The 21,480-nt window shown below is 42.5% G+C and overlaps 1 protein-coding gene across 3 annotated transcripts in view; it reads left to right on the top strand.

The window, feature by feature from the left end:
• AGBL1 (AGBL carboxypeptidase 1) overlaps nt 1-21,480 on the top strand; it is a 342,670-nt gene that overhangs the window by 86,518 nt on the left and 234,672 nt on the right. For all 3 annotated transcript variants that reach the window (XM_088063318.1, XM_088063317.1, XM_014251368.2), the window contains exon 18: nt 15,159-15,339. In XM_088063318.1, the coding sequence (XP_087919444.1) occupies nt 15,159-15,339 (181 nt within the window). The remainder of the gene's footprint in view (nt 1-15,158; nt 15,340-21,480) is intronic.

A 21,480-nucleotide genomic window follows, 5' to 3' on the forward strand; every position in this document is an offset into this window, starting at 1 on the left:
GTTGTTCACATGTCCTGTTACACAGAGTGGCTGTTTTCACGAGTCAGAAGGTCTGGAGCACCTGCTGATGGATAAAATGGGTTGTCTGAAGGCAGTTGGGTTTGCCCCTGGATACCTGTGTTAAAATAATTCCTTCTGGTCAGTAGTGCTGAAGGTGTGGATGGTGGGGCAGTCTGTGGACCACTCTTGCTCCTTGAATTAAAAGTTCAGTAGGAAGTTCCTCAGGTTCAAGCCTTCTGTAAGGTAAGAAATTGGAACTTTGTGACAGTAGAAATGTGACCAGTTGTTCTCCTTTCTGTTTGGTTGTATCTCCTCATTGATAACTGCTAGGCAAGCTGTGATCAGAGAGTTGGGAGCAGGACAGCTGGCAGGTTGGCCCTGTGGAAGAGTAATCTGTGGCTGGAAATCCCAGGGGGTGTAGCACATGTACCAGCTGCTGTCAGACCCACACAACCACTCCTGCCATCTCAGAGAGCAGTTTATGTTTCTAGTTCAGTATTTTTTTTTCTTTTCTGTTCCAGAAAAGCTGTGCTGATACACAGATTGAGGTAGATACACACTGCTTTCTGATGCCTGACTGTCTTGTGGGAACAAACTATTTTGGATGGCAAGATTAGGCAGAGTTGGCAAAAAGCAGGGCCTGCCACTCTTGTAGCAAACCATAGCTTTTATTTGGGAACTCAGCTCAGGGACAGTTTGTCAAGTCTTGCACGGTTTGTGTTGAAGAACTGCTAGGCTGTGACAGAACCCAGAGTGTGTCCTGCTAACAGGGAACTCTGCTACTCTGAGGTAGATTTTTCATGATCCTGTGATTCTTGAATTTCTCACTCTAACAATAGGCTTCAGCTTGCACAGGCAAACCCTTCCTCAACACCCAGAACTAACAGACTGTTGGGAAACAGTGTAGGTGGCGTTACAACTTCCATGTTGCTTTCACCTTTATCTTTCTAAACTGGGAACTTTCTTGGTGCTTTTAAATCTTGGCTGACTGGTTTGGAGAGACTGTCTGCTGTGTCTGACTTGAAAATAGAAAAGTCATTCAGCTGATACCTCAAGGCTTTGAAAACTTTCTGGAAAACAACAATCTAATTTCTGGATTTAATGTTCCAAGCTATGCATTTTTGTCTGATAAAGGCTGACCTAGCTAGTCATGTATTACAAATGCCTGGAGTTGTTTGGATTGTGTGGAACAGCTTTAGTGCATGTTTGCCAGAGCTGCAAACAGATAGTTTGTTCAGCTACTCTGCCCACATCCATGCAAAGGGCTCTACAGTCTTGTGAAATGTAGCAAATACTATTTCTATGTGCTGATCTTAATCAAATGCTACTTCTATGTGCTGATCCTAATATTAATCTATCCAAGAGCATTGCTGAGTGAGGAGGCATATTTGCAATACATGGTTTGCATTTGTTTTTTCTCACGGATTTGTATCTGGAATTCTGAACACCTGCTATTTCTAATTCCCACCTGTAAGTTGATTTTGCTGGGAGTGTCTATGCAGATTTCTGCCTGACCTGTTTTAACTGAGTTTAATTTCTGTAATTGGAGAATGAGATCCACTCCTGTGTGACTGATGCAGCCAATCTTATCCCAGTAAAACAAGCCAGCAATATGTTGAAAGTAGTAGTTTGCAGATGCCACAGGCTGATACTACTTGTTGCCTATAACTGACAGATTGTAGAAACAAGTATTTGTGATTAATGGGCTGCAATTATACAGAAATACTAAAATGAAATGGGCCTAAAAATACCCCATAATGATTTTTAAAAGGCCGTTCTGTTAATGAGAGGATTTGTCCATCTCTACATCAGAAAGAAACTTGTTAGCTCTCTGAGCTTGCCCACCTGTTTCTAATGCAGAAATAGAAATAAAAACCAGGCGGAGACAGCTGCTCTGCTCAGACTGCAAATGTGCTGATAAGATCAACGAGTTGACAAGTGACACGGTAGATACTGCAAAGTGCACCAGTGTTCCCAGACAGCTAAACTTGGACTTCTGTATCATTTCAGGGCACTTTTTACGTGGCTGTAACACTTGGAAAATTATATCTATCAAATCACCAATGCGCTTAGAATTTAATTTGCTCTATCAATTGCAATTGTCGTGCTACTTAGCTGTGGTAGGGAAAAGAAAGTAATTTTCCTTGCCACTTGGCAATTTTTTATAAGCTTTTACTCACTTTTTTTCCCATTGAATTTGTTTAACAAACTCTTTGAAGATATTTCTGGTTTAGCCTGGGTACTTTGAAATAATGAGATTAAATTAAATTGGTTGAAATTTTTGCTAAAACATGATGTGGGCAGAGGTGACAAGTCACTGAAGAAGTCAGAATGGGGTTGGAGGAATGTCTTGGCCCTCAGATAAGGAAGGACTTGTGGACAACTTAGGGACTTCCTTTATTTTATTTTTTAAGAAAACCAGAGAGACCTACTACAACACTCTATTTTTTTTCTCTCATTTTTCCCTTACCACTTTCAAATAACCTTTTGCTTTTTCCCCTAGTCTGAAAACATGTCATGATAGTGATGGATAAAGATATACCATAGCACTCTGCAAATGTGTGTGTGCTTGAAAATTTTGGGAAGGGTGGATGGGTTCCAGAATGAAAATGACAGCTGATCTTGATACAGGACAAATAACGTGAGTGAGAGGGGGCTCTACCGATTATGTCTAAGTGTACAATTCAATTCATTTTCAAAGCTAATGAAAAGAGGAGGAAGTGATTTGAAGTAATGGATTATGTAGAAAATCACTTCTAGGATGAGTGTGGATGGCACAGAATTCTTTGACTGGAGCTTGGGAAACAGCTGTTGAGCTTCCAGCTCTGACTGATTTGTATTTTATCCTTGGGCAACTTGCTTTTTCTGTAAATCCTTACCTTTGTAACTTGGAACACACTCAAAACATGTAATCTCAGTCTATGAAGTGCTTCAAGAGAAGATGAGTGAGATGGAATTTATTACCACTGGCATCAGAGTGACTTTGACAGATCTCCCAGAGGATGTTTGGGTCCCATGGCCAGCACCTAACAGAAGGCTGTAACTAGTGATTGAAGCAGAGATGAAGAAAATAAGTAGATGGATGGGAGGGCAGAATAGTCCTTAAATTCCTTGCTGATCAGGCTGTTCCTGCTGGAAATAAAAATCCAGGGAGCCTTTTATTGTAAAAATGAGGCTGTAGTGGGTAATTCAGAAGAAACTATCTTTGGCTTAATTTTTTTCCTTTGTGCTTGCTGTGCTGGGGGAATTTCTGAAAAATTTCTGATTTTTTTAATTTTTTTTTTAAGTCCTTCCTACCCCTGTAGCCATGTACAGAAGGTGCAGCCAGAGCTGAATTCATTCTTTTCCTGTCCTGAGTAGCAGTGGACAGTGTAGGCTGTAACAAGATTAGTGTCTCTAGTGTCTTGTCGGCTTTGTCACTTCACAGTGTTGCAGGTCACCCTCACACAACTTGGGAATTGTTATTGTGTGGAGTAGGAAAGTGCATTTAGCAGAGCAGGCATCGAAGGCTGTTTTTAAGTGCAGTCCTGTAAATCCTGGCCTCTGGCAGCCCAAGCTGTTTAGCTGTGTTTTATGAATCAGGTCATATCGTGTCTGCCACGGCTTCCAGATGCCAAGCTCCTTCTGTGACAGTTCTGTCAAGCGTTTTGAGAGGGCACAGAAACAACAGCTAGAGGGGTCACCATGAGGCACAACTCAGCTCATGGGAATTGAGCTTCAAAAAGAGCTACTGGCCAGGGGCTGAAAGAGTAAGCAAGAGACAGATGAAGGGCTCTGGGCATGTCAGTGACTGTGGTGTCCCCACTGTCACTGTTCTCCCTGGTTTTAGCCATTACTATTATTACATTACTATGAGCAAGTAATAAACATGTAGTGAGGTGCTCATAGTCTGTGTGCTGGCAAAGGTGTGATGGCCCTGCCAGCTATGGAAAATGCCATAGTCAATAGACTTGAAATGGCACTTACACCCATCAGTGATGGCTTGCTCCTTAATTTCATACCCTACATCAGACCCTTTAAATCAGAACACTCCCAGGATCCTCCTACTAGCTTATCAAAAGCCTCTGCCACCAGCTGGGGCATCACTTGCCACGCAGACACCACAACCTTGTTACCAGCCTATCAAGATGTAATGTGAAATTAGGCTCAGCCCTGATAAAATTGCTGTTTGCACAAAGGGTAGTGCTTCCCATGAGGCCATATAACCTGCCTCAAAGGTAATTTAATAATCAGAAATCAAATAAAATAAATCAAAACATGCAGGTGATGCATGCAAACCCTAAAATGAATTCAGATTATAAACAGGCAGTGAGACTGAATGGTTGCTTTCTTCATCCATGAGGGAAGCACCCTGAGTAACACAGAGGAAAGAAATAATTCAAGGAGGTCCTTTGATTTTGGGAATTGATGGGAGTGTTAGGTGAAGATTTGGTTTTTTTTTGATGTAAGACGTTTTTCATTAGCTGCATATCCTTGCAGTTAAAAAATACCAGTTAGAAGTCTCTTTGTATTTTGAAAACAAAGTACTAATGTAAGAAGCTTTGTTAGATACAGCAGGAAGATAAATCATCTTTGCAATGCTAGCCATTAGCCTGTCACGACCATGATTTAAGGGATTTTCTTCTATATAAATAAGTGTTTCTTTTAAAAGCAGTCAAAGCAGGAGATGAAGTGGCTGTGAAAGCTCTGGAATACAATGGTTTTGATATGAGTGTTTCTTACAGCACATTAAGAGAGGGCTCATGCTGTGGATTGCACAGGCTGTATAGAGTGAATGAGCTATAGTGGAAAGGTTCTGGGGCAGGGTCAGCTGGAAAAGTTGAAAGTTCTGCTGTGGAAGTGTTGGAGTGAAAGTGCAGGAAGGCACTGGGATTAAGGAAACATCACAGTGTCAGCTTTATGAAGTCAGTCTGTGTACTACACATCAGAAATTCAAACTGATTAGGAGCTATCAGTTGTGCTGTTAAATTACTTGCCTAAAAGAACCTTCTGAAGAATGCTTTTAAGATAAATTTTATCACTTAGGAATCTATGAAGAACTGAAAGCTCTCCTGTATGGAAGCTCCCACTTTTGCAGTGGTACATGGAGTGCTGAGGAAGGACATCACATGTTCCACTTCGGTTTCTGCTGGGGCTGCCAGGACTGCTCTGCAGCCTGACTCCTTTATTCACGAGAACCTTTTTCTATGCTTTGTAGCAACTTGTGGGGATAAAAAGAACATTTTTCCTCACCCTAGTCTCCCTACCATCTTATTTCCTTGAACAGATGACTCTTCCTAACTTGACATTCTGCTCCCTGCAGTGATTGATGCAGGAAGACATCATCCATTAGCCATGGTTTTGCTGGCATCTGAAGGGAAGAACTTGCTGACCTGAGACAGGAACTGCTTAGTGTGTCTTCCCACAGACTGTTTGAAATTTCTGCATGTTACTTGCTTTATGCAGTGGCAAATTTTGTTCCACCTAGTTTTGTCAAGTACTCTGGGACTCAGATGGTGCTATATGATGGTGCTATATTCCTTTTTCTTCTTTAGGATATCTCAATAGTAGAGCTGCTTTAAAAAAAACACAGTATGAGCTTAGTTGGGAACTTCAGGGCCCATCTCTGCTGTTTTTCTTGGAAAACTTATGTTCTACTTGTGTTCTGCCACACATGTCATGGAGTCCAGGAGATGAAGGATGGTGCTGCTTGTGTCATGATAGAAGATCATCGGGCCAGCATCAGTTCTGCGCGCTTGATGATCTGATTGAAAGACCTTTTATGTTGACCTCTTATTTGTGTTCTTTTGCTCAGGTATTTGGGGAGTTCATCTAAGACCTTGCCATGAAGACAAGATTCATTATTCAAAATCTGGAGACAGTTTTACCTCATTGATCTCTTGTTTGTGGAAAGCAAGAATTTCCTCTGGGATCAGCTCTGGACACTGCAGTTCCAAGATTTAGGACAGACTTAGACAGTCTCAAGTTAAAAGTCAATTTAGTGATGCCACAAATGAGGTCACCCTGCAGAAGGTTCTTTTACTGTGAAGCTGTTGACATAGTGAAGTGTTAGAAGACTTTTTTGTAGACTTTGTTTATTTTCTTTTTCTTCTGAGTTTTTTATATGTAAGAAAACACACATTTTAGAATTCTCATAGTTTGCTTACTCCAGGAGAAATACAGAATAATATTTTTAAGAAACATTCCTTGCTTGACTGATTCTGGAGCAATGAGTGATAAATATCAAATTAAGTGAATACCAAAAATTTAATTTTTACCATCGGAGGCAATCTGTGATGCTTTTTATCTTAACAAAAACTGATATTTTATCACTTTGACAATGAGAGGCTCTGATTGCACTTTCTTTTAATATATTTTACTACTTACAAGTCATTCCCTGAGGAAGACTTCAAGTCAAGGAGAGATGGATCTGTGCCACTTAAAAGCACAACACATATAAGAATAAACATTACTTTATGCTGTAGGTGGTAATAGGTGGGTTTAAAATATGTTCTGCATAAAGAGTAAAGAGCTTCTTTTTTAATAAACTATAGAGTTTGTCTTCTGTAGAACAGAATAGCTTAAAGTGCTACTTAAAGCAGAAGAACTTAAACTTGTGCTAAACTGTTAAACTTGGCTTTTATTCCCAGCAGTGAGAGAAACACTGGCAGGTGCTCCATTTCTTATGCCCATTTTAGGCTCACAGGCCTCATTGCAGGTTCTAAGTTCATCTCAGAATGGACAAAATATTGAGATCTTCACCCAATTTTTTACCATTCCATGCCTGGATTTGCCAGAAGGAGAATTTAGCAAAATTTGGGCTTCTTAACTGGATCCATTGAAGTTAGCAAAGAAAACAAATTCCTGTTGGGTTATTTCTGTCCCCAGGCACTGCAAGATTACTGTGTACAAAATGACTTCTTGTGCTCTGGGCAATGTGGTTTTAATGTTAACTTCCACCTCTCCACAGGGGAGACTTTTTATTGTAACTCACTGGTATTCAGTCTAAGTGTTCCTTTGTGGAGTTTCATCCCATTAACCCCGGATTCACCTGGGTTTGGCACTCTGAGCAATTCCTCTTTCACTGAGCCTGCTCTGGGAGCGATGGCAGTGCAGGGCACAGGGTGTTGTACTGGGGCTAAAGTCTGTGTCCTCCACAGGCAGGAGGTGGGGATCGAGGCATTACTCACTGTGTGAAAGCCATTTATTCCTGGAGTGTGTTCTGGGGCATTCCCTCTGCCAGCAGCTCCTGCCCCAGATGTCCATCTGCCGCCCTTAAATTCAGCACAGAAGCTATTAGTGCCATCCACAGAGCAGGGGACATGGCCAGAGGGCAGCTCATGCCTCGGAGTTCACAGCTCAATGAGGCTCTGCCCTGTAGGTGCAAAGGCAGCTTGATCCCTTTAGGGATCAGATACTCAGGAGCCTCTCAGGCAGGGGATCTAACCAGAAGGTGCAGTTGTTGCTCTTAGGGTGTTGAAATGTGCCTTGCAAATGAGAAAGATGAGCTGTGAGTGAGCAGTAGGTACATAGAATGAAATGTAAAAGCAAGGGGTGAAAATATTGCTGGTTCGGAGCTGAAGCCTTATTAAAGTCCTGTCTGTCCTATTTGGGCAAATTCTTTCTAAAGTAGTGTATGTCACCAAAATCCCATTAAACTGTCACATAAATTATCAGGGTTTCCTTTTTCCATCACTGTGGATTACCCAGGGAGATATTTTTATGACAATGGAAGCTTTTTCAGTCTGCTTCTCCTGCCTGATTTCATTTCAGATGAAATCCTTCTCTCGGAAAAGAGCCCATGGATTTTATAGCTCTATGGATCTCTGCACTCTGCCTGTTATAGCAGCTGTCCTTCAGGTCTCTGTGTACTCATCTCCTGCCTGAACCTTCTTTTAGGCATGGGACAGTTTAGGGCAATGTTCTAGTTCTTCTCTCAGTTCAGCTTTTTTGTCTTTGTGCAAAAACCCCAAAGGTGAAAGTCACATATATGCCAGACTTGAAAATACTGCGTTTTACTACTTGCCAGGTCTCAGAAGCCTTGCATCTCTGCAAGACAGTCTACATTTCTCCCATGCTGACTGAAAAACACGTGGATTGATGGCCTGGCCATGGCAGTACAAAATACTTGAGTATCTGAAATTGCCTGCTGCCACAGAACAAATTAAAGCCATAATGTGTGTGTTATAGAAGCAGGGATGATAGATCCTAGCAGGCCTTCTGACAGATAATCTGGAGCTCCCTACATCAGCCACCTAGATCATACATTGGGACTGATCTTAGTGGTTGCTGCTCACACCTTTCAAGGGATGCATAAGCAGAAGCTGAGAAATGGTAATCTTAAGGGTAATAGAGAGGCTTTGGAAGATCATTACTAATGAGAGAAATCCAAGAAATTATATTAGTCCAATTTTGAAGTGTCAAGACTAAATGTACAGGTAAGACAGAATTTTCCATGAATAATTCAGTTCTGTATGTTGGAAGAAGCCCTAATGATGTCAAAATATGATGGTGAAATATTTCTGAAATATTTTATGAGATATTTCTCATTAGCCACTAATAAGTGGCTAATGGTTAACATGGCTCAAAATGGCTAACATTAAGTAGTAAGCAGACACCTTGCATCAAAGAGAACACAGGAGGTGTCAGAGCTGCCTTGTGGACTGGAATATCAATTCCAGCAGCCCTCAGAAAAGAGAGCTAGTTTCAGAGGAGTAAGGGGAACCATGGACCAAGCTCTAAAGGAGCTACCTTGACTTGTGTGGCTATAGGCCTCTGCTGGCACTGTTTTGGGTACTGTAGTGGAGATTCTTGCCACAGGACTTTATGAACAAGGACCCATCAGGAGGGAGGGCCAACATTCAGGCACAGCAGTGAGGGCAGTCAGGTCACCACAGGTTGGCTTAGCTGATAGTAACTTGTGTTTATTTTTATGCAGCCTAGTCCCAGTGGACAGGGAGGACAGGTGATTGCAATCTTTTTATAACAGCCTTTTGCAATTTAAAGGTTATTTCTCCTTCCTCTCTGTTCACCTTTTCTTTCTGTGTCTGAAACACGTTTTCTCCAATTTTTCAGCCTAAGACTTCTAAACATTTTATGATTTTCAAATGATCTCTTCAGTTCTCATCAGTATTTTTAACCTATGGTGGGCAGCAGTGGGCACAGGACTGGGGGTATTTGGTTTTGCTCACTGGGTCGAGCAGAGGGGAGTAACGGAGTGTTCCTGGCCTTGGCTGTGACGTTGCCTGGTGTTGCTCCCAGGAGAGCTGCCATTTTTGCAACTGCTTTGCATTACTGTCTCATCTGCTGTAATCCCCTGATCCTTCTGGGCACTACTTTTTCCTAGCCAGCTGTCCCCTGTGCCCCATCTTGGTCTCATGCCCTTGGCTGTGGGGAGCAGAGATGGATGTCAGCAGTGAGCACGGGTGTGGGACGTGCACCCAGGCAGAGGAATTCCTCTGCTGGTGACAGTCCTGGGAGCAGGTAAATGCAGGTAACTTGTTTGAGAGCAGGTAAATAAGGTACCTGCATGGTTTCAGTTCTGAAGTCTGATGATATTTGAGCAGCTCAGGGGGTGTGCAGAGGGACACTGGGTGTGCCAGTGAATGCTGAGGGGTTGTATCCAGAACTTAAATTTCTGCTAGACTAATGCAGGTGCACACACTTGGGATGGGGATGTTAATTATAACCTGAGAGTTATAGCAGGCTTTCCCTGGTTGTAAGTCCTGAAAATAAGGTTCAGTTGTTCCCCAACCTTCCCTAAGAGGTAGGCTTCGATTTGGAGCAGAATTAATTCATGTGGGTTTCCTTTGCCCTCAGTTATACTGAAGGTCCTGCTAAATAATGATGATGGTTCCTGCTGCTTTAAGAGCTTGGGATTTTGGAAACTTCCCCCAAACAGGCTTGACAACTTGACTACCAAGTTCCTGGAGTTGAAACCCAGTGTTAGTAGGTCAAGCAGAACTGAGGCTGAGCAGTCTGTACCCGTATTCAGCTCCCTGATCATCTCTGATTCAGAGGTGGATGAATTCATAAAACATGTACACAAAGGAAGGTTGCCAAGCAACTTGGAGGCTGAAACTCTCCCATCAAGCTATGAAGGTAGAGAACAGGCAGCTGAGATGATTTGTAATGTTCACCTCTTTGCCACAGGTAACAGTAATAATACATATAATACAGAAATATTTAAGAAAGAAATATCTCATTGATAATTCTGGAAAACAACAGCTGATCCTGCTAGACTGTATTTTGCCTCTGTATTTTTTGAGCATTTAGCCAAAAACAGGCACAGCAAGGAGACAGCAATCTGGAGTAGGGGGAGATGGGCAGGGAAGAATTATTCTATCTTAAGGCAACAGAAAGTCTGACAACTGGTGGAAAAGTTTTAGGAGGGGAGAAAAATACCTGTCACAGATTATGCCTCAGAGCAGGCTCATTGTTTTCTGTGATCTCAGTATTTCATGTTTTTTACAAATATACTTTAATATATTCATTGTACATCGCACCATATCCTCTCTTCTCTCTGACTTTGCAAAACTGCAGCCTTGGGCATGTCAGATGTATCCAGGACACGATGCAGCTGTGACATGCATGGAAGAGCTATGTGATGGTCCTGTTTACCCATCATTTCCTCACAGAATAGCCTGTAGTGGGCACAGCTAATTAAATTGGAAGGAAAAGTTTCGCTTTCTTGATTTTTCTCTACTATAACCCAGGGTAAACTTGGCCCTTTGATCTGTGTAGTGCTCATGGTAGTCATGCTGTTCTTAGACATAAAGGAGAAAAAGAAGCCTGTGTCTTAATGGCTCTGGGCTTGTGCAAAGGAAAGAGGGGTATGCAGGGGCACAGCCAGGAAGTTTCAGCCCAAGATCCAGATCTAGATTGAATTTTTCACATGCTGTGTACATAATTCCCTTTGACTCCTTTAAAAATCCTAGCCCTGTGTCATTTCAATGCCCTGTCCCTTTACAAATGGCATGGCTCAAAACTCAACCTGATATAATTTAGAACAGCAGCCCAAGTCAGGGCATCTGGAGCTGTTTTTCATTTCCTTTCTGTGGTCCCCTTGATGAGGGACACTGCTGAGTTAATGGGGTTTTGTTCTTTTCTTTCAGGCTTCTCATTCCCCAATTGATGTCACGATTAGTGACATTAAAGTCACCTCTTAGTGAACCTTGGTGATGACATGACTAGAGGAGGACCCTTAGAGGCAGCAGATTAAGCAGCAAGTTAGCACGACTGGAAGAACAAAGCTCTCATTTTCATTCATATATCCACAATCAAAAATGAGTGAAGAGAAGGAGGGATGGGAATTAGGTGATGCATTAGTAAAATTATCATTCAAAGGTTCTTGGCTCGAAGTTTTGCAAGAGGAATCAGTGGTTCTTTAATCTCCCACCTTGGGTATTGTTGATGCCATGTTATATTCTGGGCATGTCGAAATGTAACACAGTGTAAGGAGACATGATTTGTTGGATAAGGCTTTATGTAGCACAAAAAGGCTCCTCTACTTTCCCTTTTTATTATTTACATTCCCACAGAAGGTTATGGGCAATGTGAGCTTTGCAGAGATAAATGGCTAACCTGAGCTTTCTGGCAGCTTCCTCAGAACCTGAAAATGAGCTGCCTAAGTGCTGGCCTGAGGATTCTGAAGACTTGAGCTCAGTTGAACTGGTTGAACTGGTCCTGGGAGGAGGTATACGAGAGAACCTGAAGTTGTGAGTCCTTAAGACAGGTTTAGCAGGGCATGGGAAATTGTACCATGGGGCTCTAAAAGAGCAGAGAGAGGACAGCTGGGCACCAGTATAAACCAGTAAGCTGTACTGGGTAGTTCTGAGCTGGTCTGGTCAGGACTGCAGCTATGGAGGTGCTGGAAGTCAGGAATGAAGGGAAGCAGCTGAACTGAGTGCAGAGATCTTGACTGGTGCTTCCAGTTGAGCGTGGAGCATGGCAGGCCAGTGCTCTGTCTACTCCTTTCATGAGCTATGTTAATAGCAGTTAGCACAATATTTCCAAAGTAACTGGATATGCTGTAAAACAGGTTTGGGCCACTCCTGCTGTTTTCCAGGTGTTTCAAGAGTAGCAAGTTTTATGGCCATGTCATCAGCTCTTTGCTCTATTTGCTGCTTCATTAGTTTTCACTCTGGGAGCACTCTGGGGGGAGCAGCATTTGGATGTGGGATTTGGCTGTGATGGCTCCTGTGAAGGGAACAGACAGTTAACAAGCTCTGTGGTTTCCTTGCTTGTACAAAGCTTCCTTATGACTCTCCTGTGGGTGGGATGTCAGAGCTGCGGATGTGCTTGGCAGGAGGGGATCTTTCAAAGGAAACTTTCACTGGAATAGAGAGATTTCCTTGGCTGGACCTGCAGGCAATGGGGCCCTCCAGTTGTCACCCACAGGAGAACAGTGTAGGTGATCTCTGGTCTCTTTCCCTGCCTTCATGTTTCCTGGGGTTTAAAGTCTGGATGCTCCAGGAGCTTTTCCAACATTGAGTCTAAGTAAGACATGCTTGACTTTGATGAGCCTTGAGAGAAACAGCAGAACTCAGGTCTCTGCCAGCCCTGTGCTATTGCAATTAGTAGAATTATGGTAAATTGTCCTGGGTTTTTGACATGAGAAAACTGTTGCTTAGAGGTTTTCTTTTAATTTTTCTTACTTTGACTGAGGAATGAGCCTCTCAATTGAAATGCTGAGCTCTGTACCAATATCCAGAAGAGGTAAGAGTTGTTAAAGCTGTATTCACCAATTGCAAAAGAGAGCACATTTTATTTTGCTCTGTGCTATTTACAGCTGTTGTCCATTAGAAGTCCTCAGGAGCCTCATTCCCAGCTCAAACTGCACAGCCCCGTAAGTTTAGCTCAGCAATGAGCCTGCAAAACAGCACTAAATCATGGTGAATGGGACAAAGGAGAAAATGTTTGGAAATAGCAAAATGCAGCTGATGTCTTTGTGAAATCTGGTTTTTGTTTGTTGCTGTTATAAGGCATTACTAAGGTAGATGGTAATGCACAATTAGCTGGAGAAGAATAGAACTAGTGTACTTTAATTTTGGGGGAAAAAATCAGAATGGCTTGTTCTGCAGGAGCTAAAGGAGTCTTTTGCAGTCCATAAATGCCTAAGGAACTTATGAGTACACACTGATGAAAATGCACTAACCCCCCCCAGTATGGTGAGGTGTAAGAATGATAAAAGCCTAATATGTGGCTATGGAGAAACAGAGTCCCAGTTGCTTTACTGGACTAGAACTGGATTGCTCTGTATGAACTCTTTGAGCTGGGAGAGCAGTTCACCCTTCTAGTGCCCACCAACTGCTTAAGAGGGAAGCATGGATGCGGGATTATTTCCAAATCTGAGTGTGTCCCTGTATGATGTGACTAAATTGTGCTGTAAAGTATATACTGAGCAGAACTGTGCAGAATATACAGTACAGGAGAGAAATTAATGCTTATTCCTTGTTTGAATGTGAAATGAGAAATTTCACCTGTATTCCCAGCTCTGACACAGCCTTTTCTTGGTCAGACAAACAGCTAAACAGCTCTTTAGTACCATCTATATTTTTGGGGATGGTTTTCTACCTCCCTGTTTTATTATGATTGATTAATGATTTGTAAAGCATTTGGAAACTGAAGGATGGCTTTGGGAGCTAAGGGCAAAGGTGTGTAAGGTGCTAATTCAGCATTTGTTTACAAGGGCTGATTTGTTTACTCAGCTGACCCCTTTGGTTTTGCATTCTGCCCTGTTGCCTCTCCCAGTTCTGTCACTGGGAGCCTTCAGTTCTGGAAGGGAATGGAGCCTGAGCTCTGACGTTGCCTGATTGAGTGGGACAAACTGCCCTGGCACGGCTGTGATGCCCTGACAGATAAAACTTTCCACTGAAGTAAATCTGTCAGGCTGACTTGTGATCGTGAATGCTCACAAAAGGATTATTTAAAGACAGATAATTGCTTTCTCCTTTCCTTTTATTTTCTGTGTATGGCAGGTGTCTCCTTCTGCCTTCTCCTGTTTCTTTGGCCCATCCCTGAAGTGTGCTCAGCACAGATGGGATCTTCAAAGGATCTGCTGTCAAGCTTGGTTTTTTTCTAAGCATATGTATGCTGAGAGTTTTTGGAGACTTGCAACCAGACCAAATGTGTTTAGTGGCTTTTTCACAGGAACAGCAAATAACATATCTGATAACAAGGAAACTTTTGCTGTTAAATTGCAAGTCTGTTTTGAAATAGGTTCAGTAGAGATTATCAATGAACTGTTTAGTAAAAATTCAATTTACTCTTTGTTTTTTTGTTATTTTTGTGTTGATTTTTTTTTTTAAAGCAACACCCTCAAATCCCCTCCCCTACCTCAGATTGGAACAGTTTATGTTTCCCCTGCATGAAAGTAGTGCTAGAAACAAATGAACTCTTCTAGTGGCAACTTCTGAAAATCAGCCTTTCTAATCTGAGTGAGAATCTAAATTTTATATAAATTAAAAAGTCTTTCCACCAAAAGCAACAGCTTGCCTTAGCTATGTGTGTTGTTACTTCTACCTTTTGTTGTATTGTTATGAAATAATGGTTAGGTTTGAGTACTCAACCTCTGCTGCTCTGGTGAACATATTAGTCCATTTTCTTTAATTATATCAGTTTAGTTCAATTAATTATGATTTTGACCCTACAGCACAAATTATTTCCAGAGATCAGGCAGCTTGCTTGTCCTTGGAGCCCCTTATGGGTGGGCAAATCTGCTTAGATATTTAGAAAGTTCTGAGTTGTTTATGGTGAAATACTGAAATTGGAGCAGGACCTTAGAAAATAAATAATTTCTTGCTGTCTTTTAAACCTTAATGGAATTTGATGGGATCAGACTTTCAATAATTGCTAAAAAGTATGGTAAAGCTATTTGGAGAGGCAGTAACCTGCACCTGCAGAATGCTTTCTAATGGTGCATGTAAAGACTTAAGTCATCACAGAATAAGCAGAGAGATTGGGATGAAACAGGCTCTGTGGTGGTTCTGAGGACTAAATCTGTGATCAGCTTATAAATTGCACCTTGAGAAAATATCTGGAATATCTAGGGATGCATTTTCCTTAGAATGAGTTTTGGATTGTTACCTAAGTTCAAAAGGAATAAAATCCACTTGCAAAATCTTACTCTCAAAGAAAAGCCCTGCTTAGTTTAGGGGTGTTTTTGCTTTGTTTTGCAGGCAGCCGTCCTTACGTGTTCCTCACAGCCCGTGTTCACCCTGGTGAGAGCAATGCCAGCTGGGTGATGAAGGGCACCCTGGAGTTCCTGGTGAGCAGTGATCCCATTGCTGAGCTCCTGAGGAAATGTTTCATCTTCAAGATTGTGCCCATGCTTAATCCTGACGGGGTCATCAATGGCAAGTGAGTTGTGAGGTGCTGATTCTGGGGTTTGTCTGTGCACCCAGCAGGTCTCACCTTCAACGTTTGTGCTGGGAGAATTCCCTTTGCCCCGTGTTTTATTCATCCTGTTATCAGTCCTGTATGGAAAATGGGAATCTGAGACATGGCCTGGAGTGCTCTCCTGCATTTGTCAGGTGTGTGTGGTTCTGCACTGTCTGTGGCCACAAGACCTTGCAATTCCCTGGAAGGAGTATTAGTGGTGTTGGGGACACAGGATCTTTACTGACAAATGGAGGTTTATCCATTCTGCTAAAACAGCAGGGCAGAATACAGCTGCAAAGCAGATATGCTTGGGAAAAACTGGCTGTAATTAATGCTTTGTATAACCTGGTGGGGGGAGGATGAATCAGGATTTCTTAAATTTTCACAGAAATATTTCTGTATAGTGAACCTTCTTCCTTCTCCCACCTTCTTTTCAATCTTCCTTCCCACGTTTCCTAAGAGATGCTGAATCTGATCTTGGAAAATATTGATTCCTTTTTGCGTTCTTTACCTTATACCCTCCCTCTCCACCCACACTAACTTCCCTCTCCCTGTACATGACTGGAAAAAGGTACAACTCTGCTTCTAATATGTTGAGCTGCAATAAATGTTGTGGGAAGCCTTGAAGAGGCACTAAGCTAAGGTAGGCTTGTACTTTGCTGGAAAACAAATCTGCTGCTCTCTGTGGACAGTGGACTTTGTTCACTTTGGGTGTTTGTGGAGTGGCAGTGAGTTAATAACTGCTGGTCCTGCCCAATGCAAGGGCAGGACATCATGATCAAGTTCCAGCAGTGGCTGCTGTCCTGACCTGGCATGGGGCCTTGCAGGGTTTGCAACAACTGTGTCCCCAGCTTATTGCAGCTGACAAGTTAAAGAGCTGAAAGGTGGGCTGAAACAAGCACTGGAACACAGCAAAGCTTAGAGGAACAACTTTTCTTAAGCTACAGTCCCACACCTGCTTTGGGGCTGGGTTGTGCTGAGTGTTGCAGGAACAGGAAAGCAAATCCTGAGTAACAACTGCATTGAGCTGGGTTTCAAACTCATTTGAGTTTGGGGTGAGTGCTTCACCAGGGAGCACCTTGGGCTTTTCTGACAGTCTCTAGTGTGTTAAGTCACAGCTTTTGGGCTGCTGTGCTCCCCAGGGCCTGGGTCTGCCAGAAGTCTGGGAGGATTAGCTGGGTACTGCCCCAGGGTATTCAAAACCTCTCTTGGCACCAAATGCTTTCTTGATCCTCACAGACAGAAAGAAAAAGATAAACAACTCTTGTTTTTCTTCAAAAAATGTATTTTCCCCGTTATTTCTTCCTCTCAGTACACTTAGTTAAATTTCCCATCAGATGCAGGAGTGCAGGGAATGGCTGACCTTTTCCTCCAGCTGTCATGATCAAGTGTAGCAGAGAAGGGACCTTCAGGAGGGAGAATGTGGCTCTTGGTGATCCCTGAATGAAGGGTATGGCCCAGGCCTGTGTCACACAGGAGGGAATTTTGTGTTCTGTGGTGCAGATGAACTTGAACAGTTGTTAAATCTGGTGATGAGGAAAAGTTTTACTGAATTTTAAATGGATAGGACCAGGAAAACAAGGACTTGGCTATGTCTCCTTTACTGATCATAAGGCCTGTGGAGGGGATTAAACAATTCCTTTATGCTTTTAATTAAATAAATCTCTCTTGTGAAGCCTCCCATGGCCCACATATTCCTGTTTATTTATATGTATGCTTTTTAGTAGCCTTGGTGCCTTCTATATTAAATAAATAGTTTTGTTCTGGGCCTCAGGTTTACTGGTAGCATGCGAGAGTGTGTGTGGGTATGTAAGAGCTTGTGGGAGTGTGCAAGAGTTTCCACCTTCTTCCTCTTCCTTTACCTGATTTTAATGTTTCCTTTTTCTATTTATCTGATTCCCATTTCTCACTCTTCCCTCCTGTTGAATCAAAGAGGCTTTTCATTGAAAAGAACTTGATGAATTTTGTAAATTAATGAAGCAATGAGTGGAGATGGCAGCTGGTGAGTCTTTTTTAGATGAAGGAAATTTATTGGAAGCTGCATGATTTCTTCAAAGCATAGGTAGTACTACGTACTAGCAGCTAGGTAAAGGAAATCCTGATTTTTCTTTTGGAATATAGTCATGGACTAGTCTTTATCTGTTTTAAAAACATCCTCTTCCCTCCTGTACCTGCCCTCCCCCAGCACAGGCTGAGTAAGCTTTGCTTCTCCAAGGTGAGGCAGGTGAGGGTTTTCTGTCCCTCCATTGATGCTACCCCCACTTTAATTTATCCTGTTTCTTGTTTACTATGGGGCTTTGTTCATCACCTCCTCAAACCTATCAGAGAAAAGCTTCAGTTTTTTTGACAATTACTGAAATAAAGAGATAGAAATGCCTGCTAAAATCCCTTCTAGAACAGTTTTCCTCTGCACACTCTCAAAAACTACAAAAGAAAACAGGAGTGTGCTCCCACTTAACCTTTGGAACCTGGTGCCTTCTGTTTGGAAGGATGATCTTAAGAGGAGAAGAAGCAGCACATTTGTCTCTATACCCAAACACACTATTTGTATAAATGACCTTTTTCTCTCCTGTATTAATGCTTACTCTCCTGAGTGGACACATCGTGTTCCCTGGGCAATACGAGGCAGAAAGGATCAGAGATAGGAAAAAAAAGCTAATGGCTGGTCTGAGGAGTCAGTTTGTGATGCTGAGCTGTATCCTTAAGGACTAAATCTTGAGGTGATGTCACACAAAGCTGTACAACTGCAGACATCCCCCCTTCTCTTTATTGCTTCTCTGTGGTCAGAAGGTTGAAGGAGAAGTTTAATTCTAAATTGGTGCCATGCACTCTGCAAACACACTCCAAAGGCTCTCTCCAGACTGGTTAATCTGTGATGTGTCTGTTCCTCTAAGGATAGCTCAGAGATGTGAGAAGGCTGGGAAAGGAGTGGTTTTGAATTAATGGAATCTCTCTCTAGGAGAGAAGTGCTACAGGAGTCTTGTGCTGCTCTTTGACGTGCTCTATGAGTCTGTCCCCGTGTTTTCTTCAGAAGTTCTGCACCTAAATTGTCACCACCTTGCCAGAAGTAGTTAGGTAGGCATATGTGGAGGGCAAGGCATATTTGGATAAAAAATGAGCATTTTGTAAATTGTGAAAGACTCAACCCTCAGTACACTGCTGTGCTCTGAGACACACATGGAATGGTGGCAAGAGTGTGCACTGGTGCTTTCCTTAAAACCTCAGAGATGACAAAGGTGCAAGTTCTGTGAATATCTGTACTGGAATGCTTGGTGGCTCTGGGAGGTGTAGATGAAGGGTCAGCTAATTTTCCTCGATTGGAGCAGAATTTTTTACAGCTCTTTGCTGCTTTGGTGCCTCGGGTGTTGCTTCTGTTGCCTTCCTCTGAGAGGGCAGTGATGGATTTGAGAGTTTAGGGTACCAAATGTGGCTAGTGCCTGCACAGCACGAGATAAAATATGAGCTGCAGTATTTCTTAGCTCTCATTTCTGTGAATTGTTCCTTGGTGGAACAACCAGAAACGGTGTCTGGCCCTGCACCACACACTTGTCTGAGTTCCTCTATGCTGTGGAAGGTGCCCCAGTTTCATCCAAGGCCGTTTATGCTGTGCTGATGTGACAGCTCATCCTTGGCTCTCCTGTGATGAACGTGCCCCTGCAGACAGCTGCACCCCAGGACTCTCCCTTCTGACAGCACTTCCAGTGCAGGATTGTTTATTCCTTCCTTTATCAGCCAGGGCTGCTGGGCCCCCTGAGTTATTAGCTCTATTCGTTCATTGTCAGTGTTTCCTCCTTCGTAAATATGCCCCCATATGTCTCTGCTCCCGAGGAATATGCTTTCTTTTCTATTTACTGCTTTTCCCAGGCCCCCACCTCCTCATTGCTCTCTCCACCCAACGGCCCAATAACAGCCAAGGAGATAAATAAGCTCCATAACTCTTCCCAGCTATTATTTTTTGTTGTTGTTGTTGTTGCCCTGCATGGTAATATATATAATAACAAGGAAACAAATCTTATTACTAAAGTAATTACAATAAATAAAAAGCTGAGAGGGGAGATGGAGGAAGGGTCTGTCAGGGGAGTGATTGCAGTAGGATTTTTTAAAATTTAATTTACTTGAGATGTTCTCTGCCACTTTGCTGATACCCTGCTGAGGGGGGCTGTGACTAATTAGCAGCCAACTGTTGTTTTAACACCCTCACCTAATTTATAGTGTGCCTGAGCCTCTAAAAGAGGAGTCTGTGTGATATCATTGTCTGTGGGACTCAGCACCAGCCTTGTGTCAGTAGTTGGCTTTATTGCTTGGTGTTTTTGTTTCTCAGAAGCTGTATAGCTAGAATTCCGGGTGCTTTGCTACAATTCCTTTTATCTTCAGCATATCCCCTGTGCTTTCAGGAGTTTGACCCAGAGAATGAACACAATTTGTTGCTTATAACTGCTTGTCCCAGTGTCCAGCCTAATAACTGATCAACACAACTGCTGCTTTTTGACTAAGAAGTGTGGTGTGGGCAGGATCTAGGGTTTGTTTAAATTCAGGGGGCCTCATTCCTATGCTGGCAAGTTTCACATGGAAGTACCGTATTTTTCTTGCTAATAGAATGGAGACTGCAATAACATCTGTCTTCTAAATGGTCATGAAATCTAATTAGTTAATGGCCATATTAAAAACGGGAGGATCCAAGGCATTGTTCCGTGTTTCATCAGTCCCCCAGCTGCCAATTGCTAAAGCATGTGCAGTCTTTGTAAGCTCTGAAACAGTAAAGGTGCCCAATGAGTTGTGTGTGTGTCCCTGTGCTCTTTCCTGTACAATTCATGCTGCTGATGCAAGGTCACCTGGAAATTTTACTACAAAAATCACTGGGTGTGGGCTCAGTTACTGCCTGGGACTACTAAACACTTTAGCTTCTAGCCTTTGGGAACTATTTACTTTTGGATAGGTTCTACCTTGCATTTTCAAGTTAGCATGAATATTGGATATAAATAGGTTGTTCCATGGGCTCAGAAAGGAATCCCTTTGTTCTGCATTCGTGTCTGTTTTCCTAACTGATGATGTGAGTTTGTAATCAGATGTGTGCACTCCTTTGAAGACGTTTTCAGGAGCCAGGAGACTGGTGAACAAAGCTGGCTTTTAGTAAAGTTAATGAGATGATTGAATTATATTATAATTCTTGTTAGCTTGATTGTGTGTCATTATCCCTTTTGTTTGTTATTGTGCTTATTTGAGTCCCATTTGAGGGATATTATTCCCATCACAATTGTGCCCGTGCTGGGCTCTGTGGAGAGACAGGCAAGGAGCAGCTGGTGCCTTGTTAGGGCCTGGTGCATTATTGCCACAGGCTGTGCAGTGAGGGATTGGTGGGAATGAAGAGGATGCTGGGCTGTTGGCTCCGTGCAGCCTGACCCAGCATCTCAGCCCTGGCACTTCATGGAGCTCTGAGCTGTGTAGTTGCAGCTCTTCAAGTTTACATCCTGGCACAGGGAAAGCATCCTGCTGCAATGACTCCCACAATCACCTGATGAGTTTGTGAAGGATACCTCAGTATCACCAGTGCAGGAATTGGGGAAAGGTATTAAATATCAGGAGTCTCTCTATACCTTTTTTTGGGATTTCCAGGCCATACATGCAAACCCTGGCCCGGCTGGCTGCATAAGCTAATTTACATAGAGGTGTAATTGCTGCTGAACTTGGATGGTACGCTGTAGCTGATTGTGGTAGACATCAAACACCAATATCAAAGCTGAATACTTTGGAATTGAACTAATATCACAAGTAAAGGGGCTCTTTTGAGCACTCATCTGAAGATCAAGTCTGTTTACCTGAGTTAAAAACTGTTGGAAGCTACAGATGTAGAGATGGAGTTGTTATTCATAGGATGGGAAAGAGAAGTCCACAAAATTAAATTGTAAAAACTTCACTTTTATAGATGCAATGAAGAATGTCCAGTACTTTACTGCAATATCCACACTACCTGGAAAGCTGAAATTGCCTGGGAATGAAGGTTATTGTCTCCTGTAATATACCTTCATATATTACCCCGTGTAATAAATCAGGCAGTTTCTTTCGCCATGAAAACTGGACATCCCTGGAGTTCCAAGTGACATTTCTCATTTTATGTGGCTA

Source organism: Pseudopodoces humilis, chromosome 16 (assembly GCF_049639895.1).
Source record: "Pseudopodoces humilis isolate 2021_Gansu_Grassland_sample_001 chromosome 16, ASM4963989v1, whole genome shotgun sequence".
NCBI lineage: Eukaryota > Metazoa > Chordata > Aves > Passeriformes > Paridae > Pseudopodoces > Pseudopodoces humilis.